General features: G+C 43.0%; 1 protein-coding gene across 2 annotated transcripts in view; it reads left to right on the top strand.

Moving 5' to 3' along the window:
* Positions 1-22,847, top strand: part of ttll12 (tubulin tyrosine ligase-like family, member 12) — a 50,595-nt gene extending 27,748 nt beyond the window's left edge. For both annotated transcript variants that reach the window (XM_079493750.1, XM_079493749.1), the window contains exons 9-14: positions 5,063-5,174; positions 11,295-11,446; positions 13,429-13,510; positions 14,098-14,166; positions 15,176-15,314; positions 19,993-22,847. In XM_079493750.1, the coding sequence (XP_079349876.1) occupies positions 5,063-5,174; positions 11,295-11,446; positions 13,429-13,510; positions 14,098-14,166; positions 15,176-15,314; positions 19,993-20,144 (706 nt within the window). In that variant the 3' untranslated portion in view covers positions 20,145-22,847. The remainder of the gene's footprint in view (positions 1-5,062; positions 5,175-11,294; positions 11,447-13,428; positions 13,511-14,097; positions 14,167-15,175; positions 15,315-19,992) is intronic.
* The last annotated feature ends 1,182 nt before the right edge of the window (positions 22,848-24,029 follow it).

The following is a 24,029-nucleotide window of genomic DNA, read 5'->3' as shown; positions in this document are numbered from 1 at the left end:
CTTTATCTTTATGTTATCTCCCTCCAAGGTCTGTTATGTCCTCTGGCATTGTTTTGGATTCTTGTCTCCTGTCCTTGGCAGAGGTGGCCAGATGGGTGACGCAGGAAGCATGTTACCACATGCATTGTCTAGTTTGTAGATGGTCCGATTCCCACCACAACATCCAGGATGCTGCAGCAGTGGTAGTAAATTAGTTCCACAGCTGCACACTTGGTTGTTTTGGCAGTCGTGGGGGGTCCCAACATTTGTAAAATGTTTTCTCTCAAAATTTGCTGATCTACAAGGTTGATCTGAAGTATGTCAAACCCTTATACCCTTAACCCTTGGTATTATACCAAAAGTAGATTGATTGATTGAAAATGTTAACACTTTGTAGAATTGGTACAGTTCAACGAAAGTACAGGTCAATTAAAAAACTGCTATGAGGATAAAACCAGAAAAAGCACTAAGACCTGTTTACATCAGGGTCCTTCATTTTCAATTCATCAGAACATTTAAAGACATACAAATATACACTTCTATGCAACAAAATAAATCATATATAAAAATTGCAGTCGTCTGTAAGTGCTCATTGAGAGCGGTTTGGAAGGAGTCTAGGGATTCACATGTCTTCGCGGCTGTTGGTAGGGTGTTCGACATTTTAGTGCCGTGAAATTAATTTAACCCCTTGTTTGAGGTGTAGGGAATCTTGTAGACTCTGTCGTCAACCCTAAGCCATTCCAAATGAGTGGGTGTGAGTTGGGTTCTGGAGTTAGGCCAAGTAGTAGCCTTGTTTTGGGATGTCTGGAGCCTTGTTTTAAGGTCCTTTTGAGGTGCTGTGGTAGCAGATCCAGAAGGTCACTAGTCACTACTCATTGAGCATAAATCAACTCAACAAATCTCTGAATTATTTATAGCAATTAGCAAAACTAAATGTTGTTAAATGGCAATCGATCGCACAACTCGGCTCCTGTGGATTGTTCCTGTCATTTAACGAGACACAACTGTATTGTTTTCATTGTCCTGTCATTTCCACCTTTTGTAATTGATTGATTGATTGATTGAAAATTTTATTAACAGTTTGCAGAATTACAGTACATTTCAAGCACAAACTCAATACAAAGGCTGTTAACTGTGAGTGGACGACCCAATTAACACATTGAGAGCCCACGCAATACTGCCCAAAATCACTTTCACCTAGAAAATCCATTCACATTTTTTATAATTCAGCTGACTGTGGAGACACATGCTGGAACTTTTTACTTTGAAATGTTTTATAGTTTCTGAGTTATTTAATTTAAACGCCAAATGCATTCTCAATGGCGAAAACACAAACTTTGGCACCACGTGTTTAAAAAAAAAAAAAAAAAAGTGTTTTGATTTTTCTGATTTTTTTTAATAAAAGAAAAATTAAAAACAAATATATATATATATATATATATATTTTTTTTTTGAAGACGTCCACAGACGTCTTGGGCTATGCACGTGCGGTAATACCCAGGACGTCCACAGACATTTTGGGCACAAAATGTGTTAAGCATTACACTTGTTTACAACAGGGTCCACCATGTTCAATTCATCAAAACATTTAGAGACGTACAAATAGACACTTCTATATAGACAAAGAACAGTACAGGAATTCATCATAATGGAGGTAAAAAGGGAAACGAAACATATACAGTGAGGGGAAAAAAGGGGGGGCGGTGGGGGGGGATTCAGATTTTACGGGGGCCAGTTTCGAATTGCAGCCATCCGTAGGTGCCCTTTGAGAGCGGTTTTGAAGGAGTACAAGTACAAGTACAGTGGATTTCAGCAAAAAGCAGCTATGACGCGTGAAGCTGCCGCACATTATGCTGTGATGCATCGTTTCCACGCACCATAAGACTTCTACAGCGAGTGTGGATTGTATCTTCTTCTTTATGTGTATTATCTGAATCGGGCACCCAGTATATTCAGGAACTTCTCCACTGTCCTCAAGTTGAGCGAGCCTTTCCCTTGTGAAGTGAAACGACTGTCCCGTTGCATCATTGCTGTGGACTTGGCTTTACTTCAGCCAATGCCTTTGTTGCCTAACGCTGTTCACGGTGCTGTGCGATATGTAGAGAGTGTGCACACTATCCTCCCCCCTGAACAATCTGCCTTAAATTGACCAGCCGTTGACTCTGTGTTTATCCTGAGCCACAGGGGGCAGTTGGAAGTTGTGGTATCTGGTTGATAAGAGCAAAAAAGGGAGAGTCAAAATAGTTAAAAACCGTTAAAGCAGCTGTTTAACCACATTTTACATGTTGGCTATTCAAAAAGAGTAGATCTACAAGGTCATAGCGCGGCACGAAGTGACACGCTGTGAGTTTGTAGATCTGCTCTTTTTTTATCTTGAAAATGTGTGCAAATCTTGTGCAAAACAGACGGCCTTTGCTGCGTGCCACTTCCCATCTCTTAAAGGGATAGTTCAGATTTTTTGAACTTAAGTTGTATGAAATACTTGCCATTAATATAGTGGTTGCAACTGTGTTAATTGATTGCCCGAGTCCTGTGGTGGGAGTTCTGCTCTGGTTTTGGTGAAATATGAAGTAGTTCCGGTCATTTTGTGGGGGGCACTGGGGCCACGCAGTAAAAGTAAATGAATCCACGAAACTAACGTCATTTGTATTGTTGACCTATTTCAAAAATATTAGTGCAATATTAGTCCCTTTAACTCATATTTATTGATGTGTCATTGTGAATAGTAGACTGTACACAGCGAGTCAGCACTGTCTGCTTGAACTGCTATATTAAGAGTGATGAAACACGTGGATGATGATGACACATGGTGTTGATATCTTATTATCTTCTATCTATGCTAGTGTGAGAACTACAGGTTTAGAAGGTATTTGTTGAATCTGCCTCAGGACTTAATGGGTTTAAATATAGACACTCACAGGACATACTAGAACGCCAACATGGATGCTGATGTCGGATGCTCGTATGATTGAAAGACGTGTGTGATTGGTTGGTTAAGAATAGACATGATCCGCCTGCTTTGACAGAGAGGCAGAGAGAAGGGAATTGGAACCGGCCAAGGAAAAAGGCAGCCAGCCACTTGGATTAGGACCTCGTGATGTAGAATGACCATATAGTATTTACTATTTTTTGCTAATAAATAGTGAAACCAATCCCATTGGTCATGTTGTTGCCTATTCCTCAAGAATCCACCACAATACACAGTAAATGGTGCATTTATATAGCGCCTTTATCCAAGGCGCTTTACATAGATTGTGCATAACATTCACCCATTCATACACCGATTGCGGCGGAAGCCATGCATCGGGAGCAATTTGGGGTTCAGTGTCTTGCCCAAGGACACTTCGACATGTAGACATGAGGAGCCGGGATTCGAACCGCCGACCCATGGATCATTGGACGACCTGCTCTAGCTCCTGAGCCACAGTCACAGTAGTACACGGCATTTCTAACCACTTCAGAAGCCCTATGTACTTAGCGAACATAGCCAATCTACAAGCTCACGTACCTTGAAAATCGTCTATTTCTGCTATATTAGACACACTAGTCTATGGGAATGCAGGCTTGTCCTCGCTGTCCGAGAGGCGGGACAAGCACTGGTATATTTTCATTTTCAAAGCCATCTCAGGAATGGTCACCTCTTACATTTGCTCTGTTGGATCAGAATCCGAGAGTCCGTATCAGACCTGCTCGAGTGACTTCCTGACCCTCAAGGTTCCTTTTGTCTGGTCAATTCAGGGAAATGATTTCTAGCTCTTTTACTCAACAATGTAACTGTTTTAATTGATTCTCATCTATCTATTATAGTTATTTTAGCTTTGGACACTTTCTGTTTTACAATTCATTAATTTGATATTGCTGTATTTAGTGTATGTTGTTGTTTTTGTGTTTTGTATTTCAGCTACATTGAAAATGAGGGCCTGCCCTATAATTTTGTGCCCAAAATAGGAACACCCGGTGACGTGAAGCAATCAAACACAGGCAGGATGTACTGATACTGTCCACACCACACCTACATAAAGTTGTTTCCTGTTCAGCGTGGCTTGAATTTCACAATTTTTGGGGTACTTCCATAGAGTATAGGTACTTCCCACGGGCCATCTCTGACCAGGTTCCCTTTTCACTAATTTAGGAGAACTAACACAAACCATTACACAGGCTGTCATTTGTCCTTCACACAAAGTACATGTTCACACTACCATAGTACATGTTGTTCTCATACCCAATTTGGTTATGAACCAGAAAGCAGAAATGCTGCCTTATTTGTTCCACTCTAAGTATTTTGAGATGTTCACCAATAATGACATGCCCAAAATAGGCATGTGCAGGTTGAAAGTGATTACTGAATGTTTTTTAACTCGTATCTTTGCTTCTGGGGAGTCCCAGGATCAACATATTTTCAGATGGGGGTTGGCGGCCAAATATATATCATTCTAGGAGGGTTTTTTTTCTTTTTTCTTTTCAGAAAACTGTTTTGAAATCGGATCATGTCTTGTCTACACATGCCAGCATTTCTTCTATTTATGCATAAGCGAGTAAAGGTGGCCTTACACTAGCCTATTTTTTTCAATCTGAAATCTGATAGCACCACACACTACAGGATAATCGGAGCGGGGCAGAGCAAATATCAAACATTCTTGATGTTGATCGGGCCGACCCCGATCGCGCTTTGAGCGGTCGGGCACCCCCCGAGCGTCAAAAATGCCCGATTATCTGCTAGTGTAAGGCCACCTTAAGCCAAAGTAGCCTATTCTACAAGCTCTCCATGCGTCGCAAACGCATTTCAAGTGGTCAAACTAGCATTATGTGCAGAAACATTCCATAAAACCCTATGGTCTCAGATATTTCATATAAAAGCAAACTTCACCTGATTGGCAGTATGTAACGGCAGGAACAATATTACTAAAACATCCTAATTGACATATTGTGTCAATTGTTCAGGAAACAACGCTAGTAGTGTGGAGGCACACTGTTTTCAATCGTAAGATTTTATTTTGCTTTAATCCATGACTTCTCATTATTTTGTTCCCGTTCTCTGATCTCTTGTACTCATTGAACTCTCACTTCTGTAATTCTTCTCCAGGGGAGAGGACAACCACTGGATCTGCAAACCGTGGAACCTAGCACGTGGACTAGATACACACATCACAAACAACCTCAACTACATTATCAGACAGAGAGAAAGCATACCTAAGGTACACACACACGCACGCACGCTCGCTCGTGTGCGCACGCACGCGCGTGTGCGCGCAGCAGTGCACGCATTCATGCTTGCGAGCGAGCACACTCACAGCATTGTGCCAATGTGTATAATGTTGTCAGTGTCCACATGCCCATGTTCTGTCATTCTCAGGATTCAATATTTTGAATGTTACAATGTATGAAAGAAAAGAAATGGAAGTCCCTCTCACTGTCTTCACTTACAGCAGTAGTTTATTAGGCTACAACGTTTCAGTCTAGTTAGTTAGTTACTTTATTGACACAAATGTATAAAACATTGGGTCCAAACAATAATAAAAAACCCATGAATCAAAAACTTTAAAAGGTACAATACATTAAAATATACAATACACAATACAGAATCCCTTTACAACAGGAGCTTTCTATTGCTCCACAAGTGACAGGCAGGCATGTAGAATATGCAAAGTCTCTCTGTTAGTGCCCACAAAGAGTGAGCTCAAATCAATACCCTCATGTCCATATTTCACTCTGATATCTTGTGTGAGGGGACACAATGACCTGATGGTCTACAATGACCATCAGGTATCTGTACAGTTTGTTTTCTCATGTTGCACTGTGTTGCCTGCGCCCTACACGCCTGTCCCAGTAGGTGTGCAAAAGGACTTTTCTCTATGAATGTTACAATGTATACCATACAGTGTACACTGTTAATTCACACATACAAGAGGGAAAGGCCTCTCACCTGTTGTTGAGAATATGGCAGTGAGTTCTAGCAGCACGATCCCCCTTTATACAGTTTGTATGTGGGTGTGGGAATGTGTCATTCGCCCCATTCTCGTCATTGGTCACACCTGTCCTGGGTACACACATAACATTCCATGATGAAACCGCAAATTATCTACTGTAGTATTTGAACACATGCTCACTTCACATGCTGAGTGACATTCTGTCGCAAATCTTTGTTTTCTAAACGGGGATACTCCCATTTTAGCATCTAGTATTTTAACACTGTGTTAACACACAGACACTGTGTTAACACACAGAATGGGTTAACACCGCAAATTATCTACTGTAGTATTTGAACACATGCTCACTTCACATACTAAGTGACATTCTGCCAGGGTTCCCACGGTCCTGGAAATAATAACCATTAAATAATAACCATTTCCAGCCCTGGGAAAGTTTTGGAATGAATCAAATGTTTTGGGAAAATGATTGGACATAATATTGGCTATTGATTTCATTTATATTATAAAAAGAACATGTCCCATAACATTACTCGAGTCGAAATATGTAACATGTTATACATACATACATTATACATACATTATACAAAATGCAGTGCTGCGCTGCACGAGTTGCGCGAGAGTATGGCCTAATGTATACAGGATGTCATGTGATAAAAATAACTGATAATAGAGATTAATTAATAATTAATTGTTAAAGTGTGGGAACCCTGTGCTGGGTTTACTTTTATTAGAGCAGACTGTACAATATTGACAATACATAATAAAGTCATTCAACTGTACAAAGGATACTACAGTCATAAACCTCCCGAAATCTGAGTAATGAAGCTACCATTTCACTCCACGACAATATATTTTTAAATATCTTTAAATTTTATTTTTTTATTTCCTTTTCTGCTAAGCAACAACATCTATTCATATTAGGATAAATTTGCGCGACTGTAAAGACGGGAAGCGGGGAGGAATCTCCTCGCTCCCTCTTTTTGTCTTTCTCGTTGACTGCCTTCACTCCCTCGAGCTGGTGCTGCGATCAATGAAATGTTGTTTTCAATTCAACGGGCTTTATTTGCATGAGAAAACATATGTTTACATTGCCAAAGCAAAAAGTGGAACAATACAATCAAAACTAAATGTATGTACACTTGAAAGTCAGAATATCCAAGAATAGATCATATGCACTGAGGTCACTCGATGCTATCTCACACACCTCTTCACACACCTAACAACAATATTTACAAAAGCTGGCATGTTAAACTCACTTTACCACTCACTTAATGCCCTCTATTCCGACGCACTGCCATTTAGACGCGCTCATCACTAACACTGTCCCTAACCCTAACCACACGCGGAAGCCACTTGCCACTCTGTTCCCAAGGTATTATCAATGGTCCATTGTGTGACTTGCCAAGTAGTATATAACTGTGGATTGTTAAAAGACTGGTTGCACAGTGATGCAAATAGTCTGCATCCTTTGATTGATTGATTGATGATTGATTGAATACTTTATTGGCAGACATGTAAACAGTACAGAGTATGGTCACCCACTGCCGTTATAAGAACTATTCGCGCCTGCCCGCTACCATCTCTCCATACAAGCTACAGAGTTCTCAGTCCAATCTTTGGCTAGGGTTAGTTCAGTTTCAGTTCAGTTTATTTTTGAGTGGCGCAACCACTCCAAGGAACAGCAATGTCCGTGTTAACCTATGTGACTATGTCCGTGTTAACCTATGAGACTATGTCCTTGTTAACCTATGTGACTGTGTGTTAACCTATGTGACTGTGTGACTATGTGAATATGAGTACCAGTAGGGGCAAAAGTGGCGCTGACCCTAAAAAAAGTGGCGCTGCCAGAAACCGAGAGAGAGATAGTGCTGCACTGTTGCCTGCTAATGAGAGAGGGGGGGGGGGGGGAGTTGCACCACTCAGTTCACACGGGTGTGATTTTTTATTCATAGTGCAACATCACCCCAAGGGGTCTCTCTTTGCACTTCACAACAATACGCCGGCGTAGGGTCCATTGGGCCACGGGGGCAGTCAGTTTAGATCTGGCCCAGTCTAACTTTGAAGAGAGGGGGCGAAAAAACAAGAAAAACATCAAAAGATAGCCTACTTTGGCAGCCCTTGTGCATGCAAATGTCTGTTTAGTAGCAAACTACAGCATGCAAGCTGCCTTTGTTTTAAATCGTCCCCCATTAGCTGCCCCCAACCGTTATTTTATTGTGGTATGTGAATGTGAGTTTTCCAGCATCTTGGGAGCGTATAGAGGTCGTGGGGGGATGTATGCTTTTGTTAGGCTGGACATGTAGGGGTGGAGCAAGTCCATTTAGGGCTCTAAAGGTCAGGAGGAGCACCTTGAAATGGTCTCTGGCCTGTATGGGTAACCAGTGTAGTTCTATGAGTGTGGGTTAGACCCATCCAGAAGAACACAGTTTGCCAGCCACTGCTACAGAGCTGACAATGAGGTTATATCTTCCCTTCTTCTCTGGAGTCCTGCCTCAAAAGCAGACCAGAGGTAGAAAACTGTCGTTCCCTGATGTCATCGCTATAGGGACACATGCATCAGTAAGCAGGAACTGGGGATGGCAATGAAGGACCGGAAAGTCTGGCGTGGCATTGTGAAATCCATGATCTCGACCGCTGAGTGTGGGTGTGATGTGATCGAATTTCCTTTTCCTTGTTAGTACTATTATAATATATAGGATTTATATAGCGCTTTTCAAGGTACCCAAAGTCGCTTTACAGAACAGAAGTAAAAACAATTTTATTAGAGGACTAGTTAAAAGGTTAAAAGGTTAAAAACTAGAAAATAAATCAAAAAGGACAAACAAAAAGGGTGTGTGTGTGTGTGTGTGTGTGTGTGGGGGGGGGGTTTAAGTAGGGAAAGCCAGTCTGAAAAGGTGGGTTTTGAGTGTGCTTTTGAACATGTCAAAGGTCCCGGGGGCAGCTCTGATGTAGCCTGGTATCCAGCCTGCTTCGCTACGTTCGGCGGATTTTATTTTCTCTCTTCGCTTATCAGTCTGGAAAGCCTCCTATCTCCAAGGGAGGCGGGACATGCCAAAAGCTTCGAAACCTAACGTGGCTTCTGATTGGTCTGTGGTGCGGGGCGGGACAAAGCACCAGTGAGACGTCATAGCAAAGCGCAGCTACTGCAGTGAAAAGCATGGAGGGTGGCGCTGGCTGATGACTTAGGTTGCCTAACGCTACTCTCATTCGTTGGAACAACATCCAATCAGCAACGACGTTGACTACGTAACATATGTAGTTCTAGTGTAGTTCTGCAAAACCTCCCAATGGGAGGCTTTCCAGACTGATAAGCGAAGAGAGAAAAAAAAATCCGCCGAACGTAGCGAAGCAGGCTGGATACCAGGCTAGCTCTGATGTGGGCTGGGAGTTAGTTCCACAGTGAGGGGCGGCCACTGCGAAGGCCCTGTCACCCCAGGTTCTTTTGTTGGACTTGTGGGGTTCCAGTAGGTTGGCAGTGCTTGACCTGAGGGAGCGGGTGGGGGCATGGCGTTGGATGAGTTCTGGCTGCTGCATTAGGTTAGGGTTTAAGCTGATTGCCTAATACACAATATCACGCTGCTTAGTCATGGCAGATTGCACAATATGCTGCATGGGTTAGGGTTAGGGTTAGGGCTCCACTGTTATATAATATGTGTTGGCGGTATTCCCAGACATTCTTGTTCTTAATATAGTCCAGAACTCCAGATGCATCCTTAAGCCATTTTGGGCGGGAACCCCTTTTGGTGTTCATTTATTTATTTAGCGAATGCAAAGCCAAGCGGTTGCCTCCTGGTCTGCTGTATGGAGGGTGACTAGTCCTCCTTCCAGTCTTTGGAGAGGGCAAACTTCAATGATGTGCTCCATGGTTTGCTCCTCACCACACGCACACAGTGGGCTTGGGCCACTGCCCCATTTGTGAAGGCTGGCCAAGCAGGGGCCATGTCCACTGTCTTTTTAGGTTTAGGTTTTAGGTTTATTTATTTAGCACGTAGTACAAAATATAGACAATACATATCAAAGAACAAAAATACAATGCAAGGAAAGGAAGAAGCCAGCTGGCTTATTTGGAATCCTTTCCTGTATGGAAGAGGTCATTGATTTAAAACAATTAAGAACAATACAAAAGTCTACAAGTTTGGCAAAGGGGGGCAGCTGTGCAATAAAGAAATAAAAAACACAGACTGCACAAAAAAGGGAAATAAACAATGTCCAGTCCTGAACCTATTGAGCGTTAGGTGTTCATAGCATTATGTTATACTTTAGCTATTGAAAAATAGCAGATCTACAAGCTCATACAAGCTACAAGCACTCTGTGCCGGGGTCCTTGACATGAAATATTGACCACTGATACAGAAACATGAGGTATTTCAGAAAACTGTCAGGATTTAGAAGACATTTTAAAGGTTGACGTCAGACCTAAACGGGTTAAGGTCGTTCCACACCCAAACAGTCGCTTAGACCAGGGGTTCTCAACCCGTGGGTCGCGACCCCTCGAGGGGTCGCCAAATTATTTTGGGGGGTCCCCAAATTATTTTCCAAAAAAAAAAAAACTAAGTGGAAATGAAGAGTTTACATAAGTACACATAGTACATGCATACACCTTCCCTAATGATTATGGTTTCAGTATTTATTTATGGTGTATTGTCTCTATTATTAAGGTTATTGTAGCAGTCAATTTATATTGGGGGTCGGGAGGGGGCGGGGCGTGGGTCCCGAGACGTTGCCAAAGCATTTTCGGGGGTCCCCGGCCAAAAAGGTTGAGAACCCCTGGCTTAGACCAGTGGTTTCCGGAGGGTTCATATTCCATAACCAAATGGACCCCTATAGATCTTTAACTCTTGAGAGTGCAAAAATGAAACCAAATGGACCCGTACGGGTCCATTTGGTTTCATTTTACGCTCTCAGGTGTTGAATTATTGTTAAACATATACATTACTTAATTTACAAGAAGTCTACAGTCTCTACACAATTCACCCTTTTATCAGCCTTCTGATTGGTCCCTGACTGACTAACCAGCAGTCTCTTTCTGCCTTGTTCCGCCTTGTTTATGTTGAATTTGCTAAAACATAATTTTTGGGAAAAACGAAAAACAAACATATGCCCTTCAGTCACCGTGCTGCACCTGTGATGTTCCTTTTTACTGACACCAAGTTTAAAATAAGAACTGAATGAACAGAATATCAATACGAAGCAACTGAAAATCACCTCATTTCAATGTTAGTGGATGGAGAGAGAGGATTTTTGTCTGCCGCAGCACGTCTACATAGGTGGTATGCTTCTTTCCCCTCCTGGCTTTGCCCTGGGTTGGCTCCTATAGAGTCAATTTACTTGCCTCAAGTTAAAATGGGTCAATCACCTCACATGTGCGTTGTGTTTTCTCTTCAGGTGGTGTGCAAGTACCTTGAAGACCCGGTGCTCTTTGAACGAGAGGAAGTGGGTCTGGTGAAGTTTGACATCCGCTACATGCTGATGCTGCGCTCGGTGCAGCCTCTGCGTCTCGACGCCTACAAGGTCTTCTGGCTGCGCTTTTCCAACAAGTGAGTCACATTTATTATCAGTTCCGCCTCAGTAAGAGGCTAGAGCACATCATGTGCTGTATGCATGTAATGCCTGGTGTATGAGTCACATGGTGATTGTTACTTTGTTAATTATTGTACTCAAACTGTGTCACAGTGCTGATTTTGATGGCAACTTTTTTTTTTTTAAATAGTTTTTATTAGGCTTTTTGTATTATGACATAACTTAAGAAAATAATTGACAGATAATGAGTAATTAAGTGACATACAATACATAATAAAAAAGGTACATAAATGTGATAAAGAAAAAACAAAACAGTTAAACATTGACAAATGTGAACAGACAAACAAAATAAAGACAACAGGACAGACACTCTTGCTCTCAAACTCTCCCGACCCGACATTCTTCTTTTTAAATGAGAAAATAAAATAAGAAAAAACACTCAGTTCCTTTCTCCCTTTTTTTCCTCTTTCCAATTTTTTATTTTGTTATCTATTGTGTAGGAGGGGTCAGCGTGCACCTATTGAAATAGTCAATGAAGGGTTGCCATGTCTGGTAAAATCTATCTTCACTCCCTCTCAATTCAAACTTTATCTTTTCCAATTGCAAATAGTGCATAACCTCTTTCATAAGTGTAGTGTGAGTCGGAACATGTGCTTGCTTCCAGTTCAACAGTATCAGTCTGCGAGCCAGTAGAGTCACATATTTTACCATGTTATATTGGAAAGTAGACAATTTGACCCCGGGGCTTTTAACTCCTAGAACTGCTGTCAGTGGATCCGGGTCAAAAGGTCTTCCAACAATGTCAGATAGTGATTTAAATATACTTTGCCAATATGATGTTTTTGATGGCAACTTTTGATTTAGTTTTTTTTTTTTGAATGAAAAGAGGAAGGAGAAAGAAGAGGAAGTTTTAGTCGATTTTTAAATCTGCAGTTGATTTAGTCAGGAAAAAAAACATATTTGGCAGGCCTTGACAGCATCATAATGACTGATTTTACACTTGGTTGTCTGAGACATGACATGTTAGGCAGGGACTAGTGTTCTACTCTTCACTTGCACAATGTAGGAGGCGGGACTAAGGGGGACTTCCTGTTGGGATATCACCCAAGTGTTTTCTTCCTGTCCATCGGGAGTGCATGTAAGTCAGTCATTTTCTACGGACAATTATAGTATTTTCCAGTGCCTGTCTGTGCTGCTGCACTGGAGCATACAACTTTCCCCTTGAGAAAAACCCCCTAAATAAAACATTACGATAAAAACGAATGGTAAATGAATGAACCATATGAATAAAAGTTAATTTTAATAAAAAAAATTACAAGTGACGAGAAAATACTATAATTGTCCGTAGAAAATGACTGACTTACATGCACTCCCGATGGACAGGAAGAAAACACTTGGGTGATATCCCAACAGGAAGTCCCCCTTAGTCCCGCCTCCTACATTGTGCAAGTGAAGAACTGGATCTCTTCTCCACTAGTCCCTGCCTAACATGTCATGTCTCAGACAACCACGTGTAAAATCAAAATACTGGATCCCTTCTCCACTAGTCCCACCCCTAACATTTTAGTCTAGTGTGTATTTGTTTGACGAAATTGTTGATATATTTAGTCTTAGTTTTAGTACGTTTTTATTTTGTTTTCATCAGTGGAAAAAACGGTACAGTAGTTGATGAACATTTGTTGTCATGGCATTAAGGTGGCCTTACACTAGCCGATTTTTTTCAATATGAAATCTGATAGCACCACACACTACAGGATAATCGGAGCGGGGCAGAGCAAATATCAAACATTCTTCATGTTGATCGGGCCGATCCCGATCGCGCTTTGCGCAGCCCCAAGCAGATCGATTGAGTCGGGCACCCCCCGAGTGTCAAAAAATGCCCGATTATCGGCTAGTGTAAGGCCACCTTTAGTCGACGAAATCAACACTGGTGTGTGAGACATGAGTTATTGTGATTCTGCTGTTATTGCACTCATACTGTGTTGACCTTCCATACCAGGCCTTTCTCCTTGGACCACTTTGATGATTATGAAAAGCACTTCACCGTCATGAACTATGCAGAGGGTGTGCAACTCAAACAGGTACTCCTTGCTACTGTACTGTTGTCTCTCTCTCACACACACACACACACACACACACACACACACAGGGGTGGCGGTGGCTCAGGGATAGAGTGGCTGGATGGTAACCGCAAGGTTGCCAGTTCGAACCCGGGCCCCCCCAGAGTTAGTGTCGAAGTGTCCTTGAGCAAGACACTGAACCCCTAATTGCTCCTGATGTGCTGGTTGGTGCCTTGCATGGTTTCGGTGTATGAATGTATGTGAATGGGTGAATTGATGCACAATCTATGTAAAGCGCCTTGGATAAAGGCGCTATATAAATGCACCATTTACACACTTGTACATGGGGTATTATTGCTACTTTTGTGTGACACTGTCGTACAATTAATTTATGGAATAAAACGTAGACATATGGAGATGCAAGGTTTCAGTCCGACCGCGACAATATACATTTCACACAGCGTTATGGTCAATAGTGAGTGTGACAGGAAATGGTGAAAGGAAAGCTGACTGCCTACTTCAGACACCATGAATGTGTGTATAATATAAAGTTCAAGTATCAAAAACACGGCCCCATCCACTCATTCTGTAATCATGTGTGTGTAAAGGTACACTACGATGAGTACATCCCAATGTTTGAGAAGCAGTACCCCCAGTATCCATGGAAAGAAGTGGAGGTAAGCATGTGTTCCAGAGCCCCAAATGGCACACTGTTTGAAATGAAATGTGTCCACGGTTCTCTACCCATTTGTCGTCTGCTAAACCGCACCAATGCAGCTAGTCGCAACTCCTTGCTACAAAACAGTTTTAACCCATTTAGACGTAAATGGGTTAAAACGACATGTGGGAACGTCATAACTAATCCAACCGACGGGTTGCTAGGACTTTTCATCAACCGAGAGAAAAATATTCTGATTTTTTTTTTTGCTCCTTCTGCACCATACTCCTTGCTCTTTCGCGCATGCGCGTTGTCGCTCACTTCCCTGCTTTTACCGTTCACAAGGAAAGGCTCGGCACGCGTAATCTAGGGAGCTCTCCGTAGTTTTGACCAGATGGATATACTAAGCTCTTCATTTCGGACTTCAACATGCCTCTCGTTCAAAATATGAAGCGAGCAATCATCAGCGACTTTTATCGTAATCTTAGCGAGGTAAGCAAGCAAAAATATGTCTCCCGGAACGGAAAGGGGGGGGGGGGGGGGGGGGGGGGGCTTACAGAGTAAAAGCGGCCATATCTTCCTGGCACCCCGAGCTTCTATTTTGAAAGAAATCCCGGCATTGATTGTGTTAAGGTCAACCGCACCAATGCAACTCCTTGCATGTTGTAGTTGCATGTTGCAAGGAGATGCATGGCGAATCATTGGTGTGAAGCGGGCAAACTAACCTTTGCCCTGGCTTTAACCCATTTTGGGCGGGAACCCCTTTTGGTGTTTTAAACATTGTTATAATTTAGCTATTGAAAAATAGCAGATCTACAAGCTCATAGCGAGCCACCGAGCTTGTAGGTCTGCTATTTTTGAAAAATCGTGAAAATATTTATTTCAGAAAACTGGAGGATTTAGAAGATCTTTTTTAAATTTTGAGGTCAGGCCTAAATGGGTTAAAAAAAGCCCAACTAATTTCTTACCCATCTCTCTCTTTCGCTCTCTCTCCATCTCCGTGTTCAATGTCCTCTTCCCTCTCTCAGGCGGAGGTGTTCAAAGCATTTGGGGAGCTCTTCCAGGTCGCCACATCCCGACCAGCTCCATTTGGCATCTGTGCCTATCCCTCGTCCCGTGCCATCTATGCTGTAGACCTCATGCTAAAGTGGGGCACCGGAGAAAATGGTGAGTCCTGGACCCCATTCTATATCCCTACTTACTGTATATGAAACCTGTGTCTTTTTTTGTTTTTGCTTTTTACCCATATTTCGCCCCAATTTAGTTGTTACTAGACCTGTGCCCGTCGAGCACCGGCCTACTTGGGAACAATGAAAAATCGGGAATGCATAACCACCCTAGTATAAAATATCCGTTGTCATAGCACCTGTTTTATTGTCTGTCTATCTGTATCCCTTTTGTGGCCATACATCTCTCTCTACGTCGTCCTCAGACGAGCCCTCCATCGGCGTCTCCAGTCATCTCGGTTCTCCATACATCTGGCCAGCTCATTTGTGCTTTCTGCGCCAGCATCTTTCTTTAGTACGTCCACGTAGGTATAGGTGTGGGACGTCCCCTCGATCGATGCCCGTGTGTTGGTTCCCACAGTAAGGCTGTACCCTAGCCCTGTTTTTAGGACTCGAACTTAGGCAGGAATTTTCGAGCGAACATCCGAACCATTCGTTTGTAATTCATTTAAAAAAATAACCTGGGAGGGGGGGTGTGTAGTCTATTGCGTGTTGATAATAGGTGGATATATACCAGGCAGGTTGTATAAAAAAGAGAGGGTCCAGGCAGTGTTCTTTCTTTCTAACTTAGAGTTTATTTCAAGACATCAATAAGCATTCCGAAATCATGACTAAACAGGAAAATGTTCGCTGAGAAGTGCCCTCCAACTAACACGAGGTGCTTATTATACTATACGGGGTGTCTCTTCACATGCACTAAATGCATGTGAACCATGTGCGTGTGTGTGCATGTGAGTGCATGTATGTGCCTGTGAGTGAGTGAGTGAATGACTGAGAGTGTGTGTGTGGGTGTGAGTTTCTCGCCTATATGGTGTGTGTGTGAATAATCCATCTCGGCAATATAAAAGAACTTGGACAAAGGCAGTGAGAGGCCTATTGATAGGTGTTCGAACGGATCTGGGAACCGTATGACCTCTTTGACCTATTAATCCGGGCCTCGCATCAGTGGCCCCTCCAAAGCTCAAACCACGTCTCCAAGAGGAGACTATGTGACTATGTGAACCTACATCTAAATAACTAACAACTCATTACATTGCAATATGAAATACATGACATAACATAACATTGTGATGTGGATGCAATCCAGGTGTTTCTGCAGTATTTGTGACTTGGTATAAAGACATGTTGCCTATACATCACATCAGAGCAGGCCTATTTGTCTCAACAAAGGGAAGGAGAAAAGGGGTAACACATAGCCTTGCTCAGGCTGTCTAGAGTTCTACAGGATATAGACTACATAATATTATGTGTATATAAAAGAAAAAGAAGCATAACATATCACATGTACTGCATTTTTCCCTGTCCAAACCCCTCTACTATGCTTAATAAAAAACCTTAAAATTGAATATTATGTGTATATGGGGTATCAATATACTACAGATCCCCCCTAAGTTTAACAAAAACCTTCTTAAAAGTATATTCTGTAACATGACCCCCCTGGTCCCTGTGCACTATGCGTTTTAGGGAGCGCACGTTTCAGCCGTTGCGTCCACGCCCTCCCACGAAACTCACAGCACACTGAGGCCAGTAATTGTTTTCATCCACACCAAAATACCCTCTTCTAAAACTACTCCTTGTGATTACTTAAGACATCAGACTCAAAAGTCAATCATTACTTATGTGTTCATTTCTTTATTTATTGATTATTCCAAATACGGACCTCATATGAGTCCTGTATAGCTTTCCCTCACTGATACCATTTTTTCTTGTGTTTTTAAAGTTACTAAAGTATGAAGAAGTATGAAGAAAATGTGTTAGACACACTTTTAAAAATGATGCGAAAGTAGCAGATCTACAATCTCCCAATGCATCACGATTCACTGCCATTGTTTTATAGAAATGGTAAATGATATTGAATACACACTCATACTCCATACACCATACAAACTTAGCTGTAACATTATTCCATTTCTTAATATCTGACAATGTTCATTTCAAATTAAATTAATTTTAAAAATCTATATCCATTATGACAAACCATTAGTGTATATATATATTTAGGCTATTGTATCATCTGTCAGCGGTCAGGGATGGATTAACCCAAGCATTATATGTGAAGGGTGTGCAACAGGGCATACAGTAATTAGGCAACTAATGCTAGAAAAGCCATATGCTAGAAACGTTCTCACAATGACTGGTATATCCTAATTGTAGTTGTAGTAATTAAAGGGGCAGGGGGGTGTTCAGTCGACTATCAGTCGACTAACAGCAAATTTATTCATATTAATTTCGACTATACAAATCCTTAGTCGGGGACAGCACTAATGTATGCATGTACGTATTTTCCTTTCCTAACGTCAAACTAACCGTCCTGTCCCAGTCATGTCCATGCAATGTTCCCAGAGCTCCGATAATCAGTCAGTCCTGTCTGCCGATCGAGGAAAATGCTCTGTCATTTACATTAGTCTACTTCATAAAGTTCGAGCACATGCTGAATTGCATTACGTGCGTTAAATGCAACAAGATTACAAGGATTTGAATGTGATGTTGATGCAATGTAGGATAACATGAAATAATAAGATATATTATAATATGGAATATATAAACTAATTTATAATTGGATATCCTGTATGTGAATACAGGAAGTATAGTCATGAGAATTGGACTGACCTCATGCTTCCTTCAATGCATGAGGAGTCCAAGTTGCTTCTTTTCACCTGACGGGAAAGTTTCCCCGGTTGGACGTAGTGTGTGGAAGGAACATGTTATTCCAACCAGTTTCTTTCCCCTCCATCGGGCGCCCTGGCTTAATTAATTGGTTGAGACCAGTTTTATAGATGACCTTACATTCCATATGGACACAGGAGATATCTCCACCAGTCTCCAAGTGTCCAAAACAAGTTGTCAGCAGCTGAATTACACAGCTTGACTCACTGTAGGCGTCGAGCCCTGTCCTTGAACTCACACAGAACTTTGTGATTTACGTCTCTGAAACATCAGCAGACATTATGGAAGGTAGCAGGAGCTTGGCTTCACCTGTCATTGACAACGATGGACTGCCGTGTGTGTGTGTGTGTGTGTGTGTGTGTGTGTGTGTGTGTGTGTGTGTGTGTGTGTGTGTGTGTGTGTGTGTGTGTGTGTGTGTGTGTGTGTGTGTGTGTGTGTGTGTGTGTGTGTGTGTGTGTGTGTGTGTGTGTGTGTGTGTGTGTGTGTGTGTGTGTGTGTGTGTGTGTGTGTGTGTGTGTGTGTGTGTGTGTGCGCGCGCAAGGTATTTCCTTAACGATGTGCGCGCGCGCAAGGTATTTCCTTAACGATGTGTGTGTACTGAATACTAGTCAAGCTCTGCCGTATCTTCTATCCATCTCTCACGCACGTGCACTAAAGTGATCTAATCTATGTGCTTGTTGGCGCAGCCATCTGTGGACTGAATACTAATGCATATCCGTGTCCATTATACTACACTGGTGCTGGTGTGAACTTACACCCAGTCCTCCTGGGTGAGAGTTCACACGAGCGCCTCACCAAGGTCAACTGGCTGGTGCCTGGAGGCTAGGGATATTGGAATTATATCTTTTGTTCTCTGTATATCTATCTATTAACCACTTTTGTCTGTGTGATCCAGTGCCCTTGCGTCTCACACACTGCTCTTAGCAAGCAGTAAGCAAAAGTCATCATAAAATGCCCTTTATATCAGAGAGTTTATCACGACTGACGGAGTCCAACAGACATAACTGAACAGTGAATCACGCAGTCTGGCCTTGACATGTTCATGCCCTTCCCGGCCCACTTCTCTCCCCCGAACGTGGCCAATTGTATTAATGCTTGGCGAGGCAGGATGCTCCATGGTGGGTCTGAACCCCTAGGCTGAGTAGGCTCCATGGTGGGTCTGAACCCCTAGGCTGAGTAGGCTCCATGGTGGGTCTGAACCCCTAGGCTGAGTAGGCTCCATGGTGGGTCTGAACCCCTAGGCTGAGTAGGCTCCATGGTGGGTCTGAACCCCTAGGCTGAGTAGGCTCCATGGTGGGTCTGAACCCCTAGGCTGAGTAGGCTCCGTGGTGGGTCTGAACCCCTAGGCTGAGTAGGCTCCATGGTGGGTCTGAACCCCTAGGCTGAGTAGGCTCCGTGGTGGGTCTGAACCCCTAGGCTGAGTAGGCTCCATGGTGGGTCTGAACCCCTAGGCTGAGTAGGCTCCATGGTGGGTCTGAACCCCTAGGCTGAGTAGGCTCCATGGTGGGTCTGAACCCCTAGGCTGAGTAGGCTCCATGGTGGGTCTGAACCCCTAGGCTGAGTGGGCTCCGTGGTGGGTCTGAACCCCTAGGCTGAGTAGGCTCCATGGTGGGTCTGAACCCCTAGGCTGAGTGGGCTCCATGGTGGGTCTGAACCCCTAGGCTGAGTAGGCTCCATGGTGCTGGAAAGGTCATTTAATTTACCCCCCTGTGCCACCCATTGATACCCAAACAACTCTGGTTTTAACAATAGTTGATTGTTGCATTGTTTGCCTTTGCTGTTTCCTAAACTATCAAGATACTAGAATTAGGCAATTAGGCAATGTTTTTTTCAAATTGCCACATCGTTGTATTGGTCTAATGGGCCAGAAGGTTGACCTGGAGTGTGCACACCTTATTTGATTATTGGCTTCCCTTTCTCTAATTAGTGTGTGTTTGATGATCTGTCACCAGGTGAACGTGTCATGAAGCCTCAAATCCTGGAGGTGAACTTCAGTCCAGACTGCACTCGGGCCTGCCTCTACCACCCTTCCTTCTACAACCACATGTTCCAGACGCTGTTCCTGGACCAAGCGGAAGACTGCCCGGTCACCAAGATTCTATGATCTCTGACATCACATTACTAGCCAGTACAGACAGAGTGCGTGTTTCTCTCTCTCTCTTTTTCCCGCCCCTCCCCCCTCTCCATTCTATTTAGTTCCCATTCCCCATGTGAGCTATCCCCCGCCCCACTACTACCCCCAATGTACCTAATACAGAAAGCGTGGAGGCCTTTTGCAGTTGTATTTATAGTAGGTTAATCCTCTTTGTCATTGTAATGGTTTATTTGCCTTTGTAGTAGTTAATTAACATTTCTTTTTGTAGTAGCTTAGGGAGACAGACAAACAGAGAGACACAGCACATTCAGTTCACTTCAGTTTCTCCCTGTAGTGTACAATGAAAGAGTGTGCTCTCAAAGACTAATAAATATTAATAATACTAATAAAACAGGGGGAGACTCTAGCTCTCGCTCTCTCCATGTCTCTCTGTCTCTCTATCTCTCTCTCCATGTCTCTCTGTCTCTTTCTCATGTCTCTCTGCACCCTGTTGTTGTCGTGCTACGTGATTTTATCCGCTGTCTATGTAAATTGTGCAGCCTTTTATGGCAATAAGCAACTTGTGTTTTTCCCCCATCCAGATAGGGCTAGATAGGGCTTCTCTTTCCATCTCATTTGGATCCATCAGCCATCACCAGAGCGATCACCAGTCCAGAGCGATGACTAGTGCAGAGTGGATGGGATGTATGGGGCGGCTCATCTTAAGCATGCATTCAGTGTGTTTTTTATCTAATTAATTTCACAAATTAACTCAGTTATTTTGACAGCCCTAACTTTTAGATAATTCCCTTTCCTTTGAACCGCCTAAAATATGTGATATTGATTATCACTTGGAATGTCAGGATATCATTTACAGAATCCGGAGCTGTTTGGGCAGAGTGAGTGACAGACTGAGGTGGTGAATGGTCCCACTGTTTTAAAAGGGGGATCAGAGAGAGTGTGCCAATTACAGAGGTATCACATTACTCAGCCTCCCTGGGAAAGTTTACGCCAAGGTGCTGGAAAGGAGGGTCAGGTCGATAGTCAAACCCCAGATTCAGGAGGAGCAATGTTGATTTTGTCCTGGCCGTGGAACAACTGACCAGATCTACACTTGCAGGGATCCTGGAGAAGGCTCTGCATATCCGGTCCACATGTGTTTTGTGGATTTGGAGAAGGCATATGACCGGGTCCCCCGAGAGGTTCCGTGGGAGGTGCTGTGGGAGTATGGGGTGAGGGGGACCTTGTTGAGGGCCATCCAATCTCTGTACACCCAAAGCGAGAGCTGTGTCCGTGTGCTCGGGAGTAAGTCGGATTCGTTTCCGGTGGGAGTTGGCCTCCTATCCTGTTTGTGATTTTCATGGACAGGATCTCGAGGCGAAGTCGTGGCGGAGAGGGTATACGGCTCGGTGAGATAAGGGTTGCATCACTGCTTTTTGCAGATGATGTGGTCCTGATGGCACCATCGGTCCAAGACCTTCAGCTCTCACTGGACCGGTTCAAAGCCGAGTGTATACGGCGGCTGGGATGAGGATCAGCGTCTCCAAATATGAGGCCATGGTTCTCAGCAGGAAACCGGTGGATTGTGCAGTCCGGGTAGGGAATGAGGCATTACCCCAGGTGAAGGAGTTTAAGTATCTCAGGGTCTTGTTCACGAGTGAGGGGAGGACGGAGAAGGAGATCAGCCAGAGAATCGGAGCGGCAGGGGCGGTATTGCAGTCGCTGTACGGTTTGCTCTGGAGATGGAAGTCTGGAGCTCTCTGGTGGAGCTGTTGCCTCCGCGACCCGACTACGGATAAGCAGTTGAATATGGATGGATGGATGGATGCCTGGGCAGACCTATTCAATTCCGACCCTTCCTAATACCGAGAGCTAAAGAATGGCCAGAAAGTATTGTTCACCATAAGGTTCTACAGTAGTGTTGTAGTCGAGACCACCTAAAGTTAGACCAAGACAAGACCAAGACCTAGGGAGGTCGAGACCAAGACCTAGGGGGGTCGAGACCAAGACCTAGGGGGGTCGAGACCAAGGCAAGACCTAGGGGGACCCAGGCAGAGGATGAAATTCTACTTAAATGTTGACACCTATAACTGCACAGATCTGTGTACAACTTTGTATGTGCACTACTACACATTATGAATACGCTGTTGCGTGTTCTATATTTATTTGTATTGCCCTGGAATACAACCAATGTTCATATTACTCCTACACATTTTGTCCAAACATCACAAACGCTATTATCCTGGTGGAGACCTGTGCCCCGAGGGGCACTTAAGTGGGGTGCTATTGTGGAGCATTATTTCTATGAATTTATACAATGCATGTCAGAAATAGCATTATATTTCTGCCGATGTGTGCACTTAGTAAGATGGAATCATTGCACACCTCAATGCGCATATACCACAGTTGGGGTGCTTAGCGTACTGTCTGCACTTATTGTGTTATCTTATTTCCTGTTGGTACACCTGCTTGTTCCACCGAAGTGCAGTTTCTCGTTGGGCAGGAAGAGACACAGGAAGTATAGCAGCAGTGGCCTCATCTACTCTTCTAACCAAACTCTCGCCCTGCATATCAATATGAACTTTGACCTCTTAATGTATCCTGTGTAATCATGTAACCTATAAGTGACTGCCACTTTAGGACCTCACGTGACTGCTACGGAAACTGTCAGCCGTAGGATATACTGTTGTATACTCTTGTCTTCTGTTAATAAACTCAGAACATATTGAACCTCAGATGCTCGTTTGTTCTGAGATCTGTTGGAGATAGGCTCTCGATAACAACAAACAAATTGTGCAGTGAGATACTTTAGAAAAACCCTCTTGGAGCATGCCATCTCTGCACGTCCTTTAATTGGTGAAGTTTAAGAACGGACAAAGGTATTAAGGATTTAACATGTATTTAATCAAATTGCATAATGTTATATAAGTATTACAGATTGAATAATAGAATGAATATGAAATGAATGGGCGTCAGAATTTTATCCCTTGCGATTAAGTACAAACACCAAGTGACAGTTTGTGAAGTCTGCGCACTGGTCAATGCTTTCCCTGCCCATTTTATACATTTAACATAAAGCCAAAACGGTGGATTCCAGATGACTATTGTTCCCCTCGATACTTCTGCTTTTCCTCGGGGTTATGCAATGGTCCATTTTAGTCAGAGAGGTAGTAGCCTGCAGGACAGAGCATAGTACACACCATTACAACATATAGAAAATATGGAACTTCGTGATGCAGAGGGGCCTCTTGACCTCTCCTGATACTTCCGTTTTCCTTGCTCAACATCTCGGTGTCAATTTTTAGGTTTCTTATCAACAAGCTCATATCAGAGGAGCTTCTGGTGCTGTAAGACAGTGTATTTGTCATCATTTAGTCATATAGATTAAAGGTTAAACATGGATGAATCAATATCCTGATAAAATTGCATTTAATCACATTATGCCTTTAAATAAATGGCTCTTTATTTAACTAATGATTTAGATAATATGATCAACTGGGTATAATAATTGGATCTCTTTAACCAATAAACCAACAGATCCTGGCAATTCTCCATATGCAGACTACAGCCATCTTACCATATAAGTTAATGGCAAGGTGCTACCTAGGTGCAACTTCCAATGGCAGCCCATTCATACAAACAAGAAAAGTCCTATCTGATTGTATTCAACAACGTCAAACTCACCAACATTGCAGCTGTACGGAAAGCTTGAATTATTCTCTTTCTATCCTCAAAGTGTTTGTTTCATAAAAATCCACTGTATACATGTTATGAGCTACTTTGTGTCCTTGCAGGTGATTCTTTTTCTAAGTGCTGGAGTTTGGAAGTGCTCGTTAGATATCACTCAACTGCCCTGTGTACCAGTGTGTACCACCTGTTTTGAATAAGCACATAATGCAAGAGGCAGCAGGACAT

This window comes from Electrona antarctica, assembly GCF_951216825.1.
Source record: "Electrona antarctica genome assembly, chromosome: 23".
Lineage (NCBI taxonomy): Eukaryota > Metazoa > Chordata > Actinopteri > Myctophiformes > Myctophidae > Electrona > Electrona antarctica.
The sequence above is the reverse complement of the archived record's forward strand: the minus strand, read 5'-3'. Positions and strand labels throughout refer to the sequence as shown.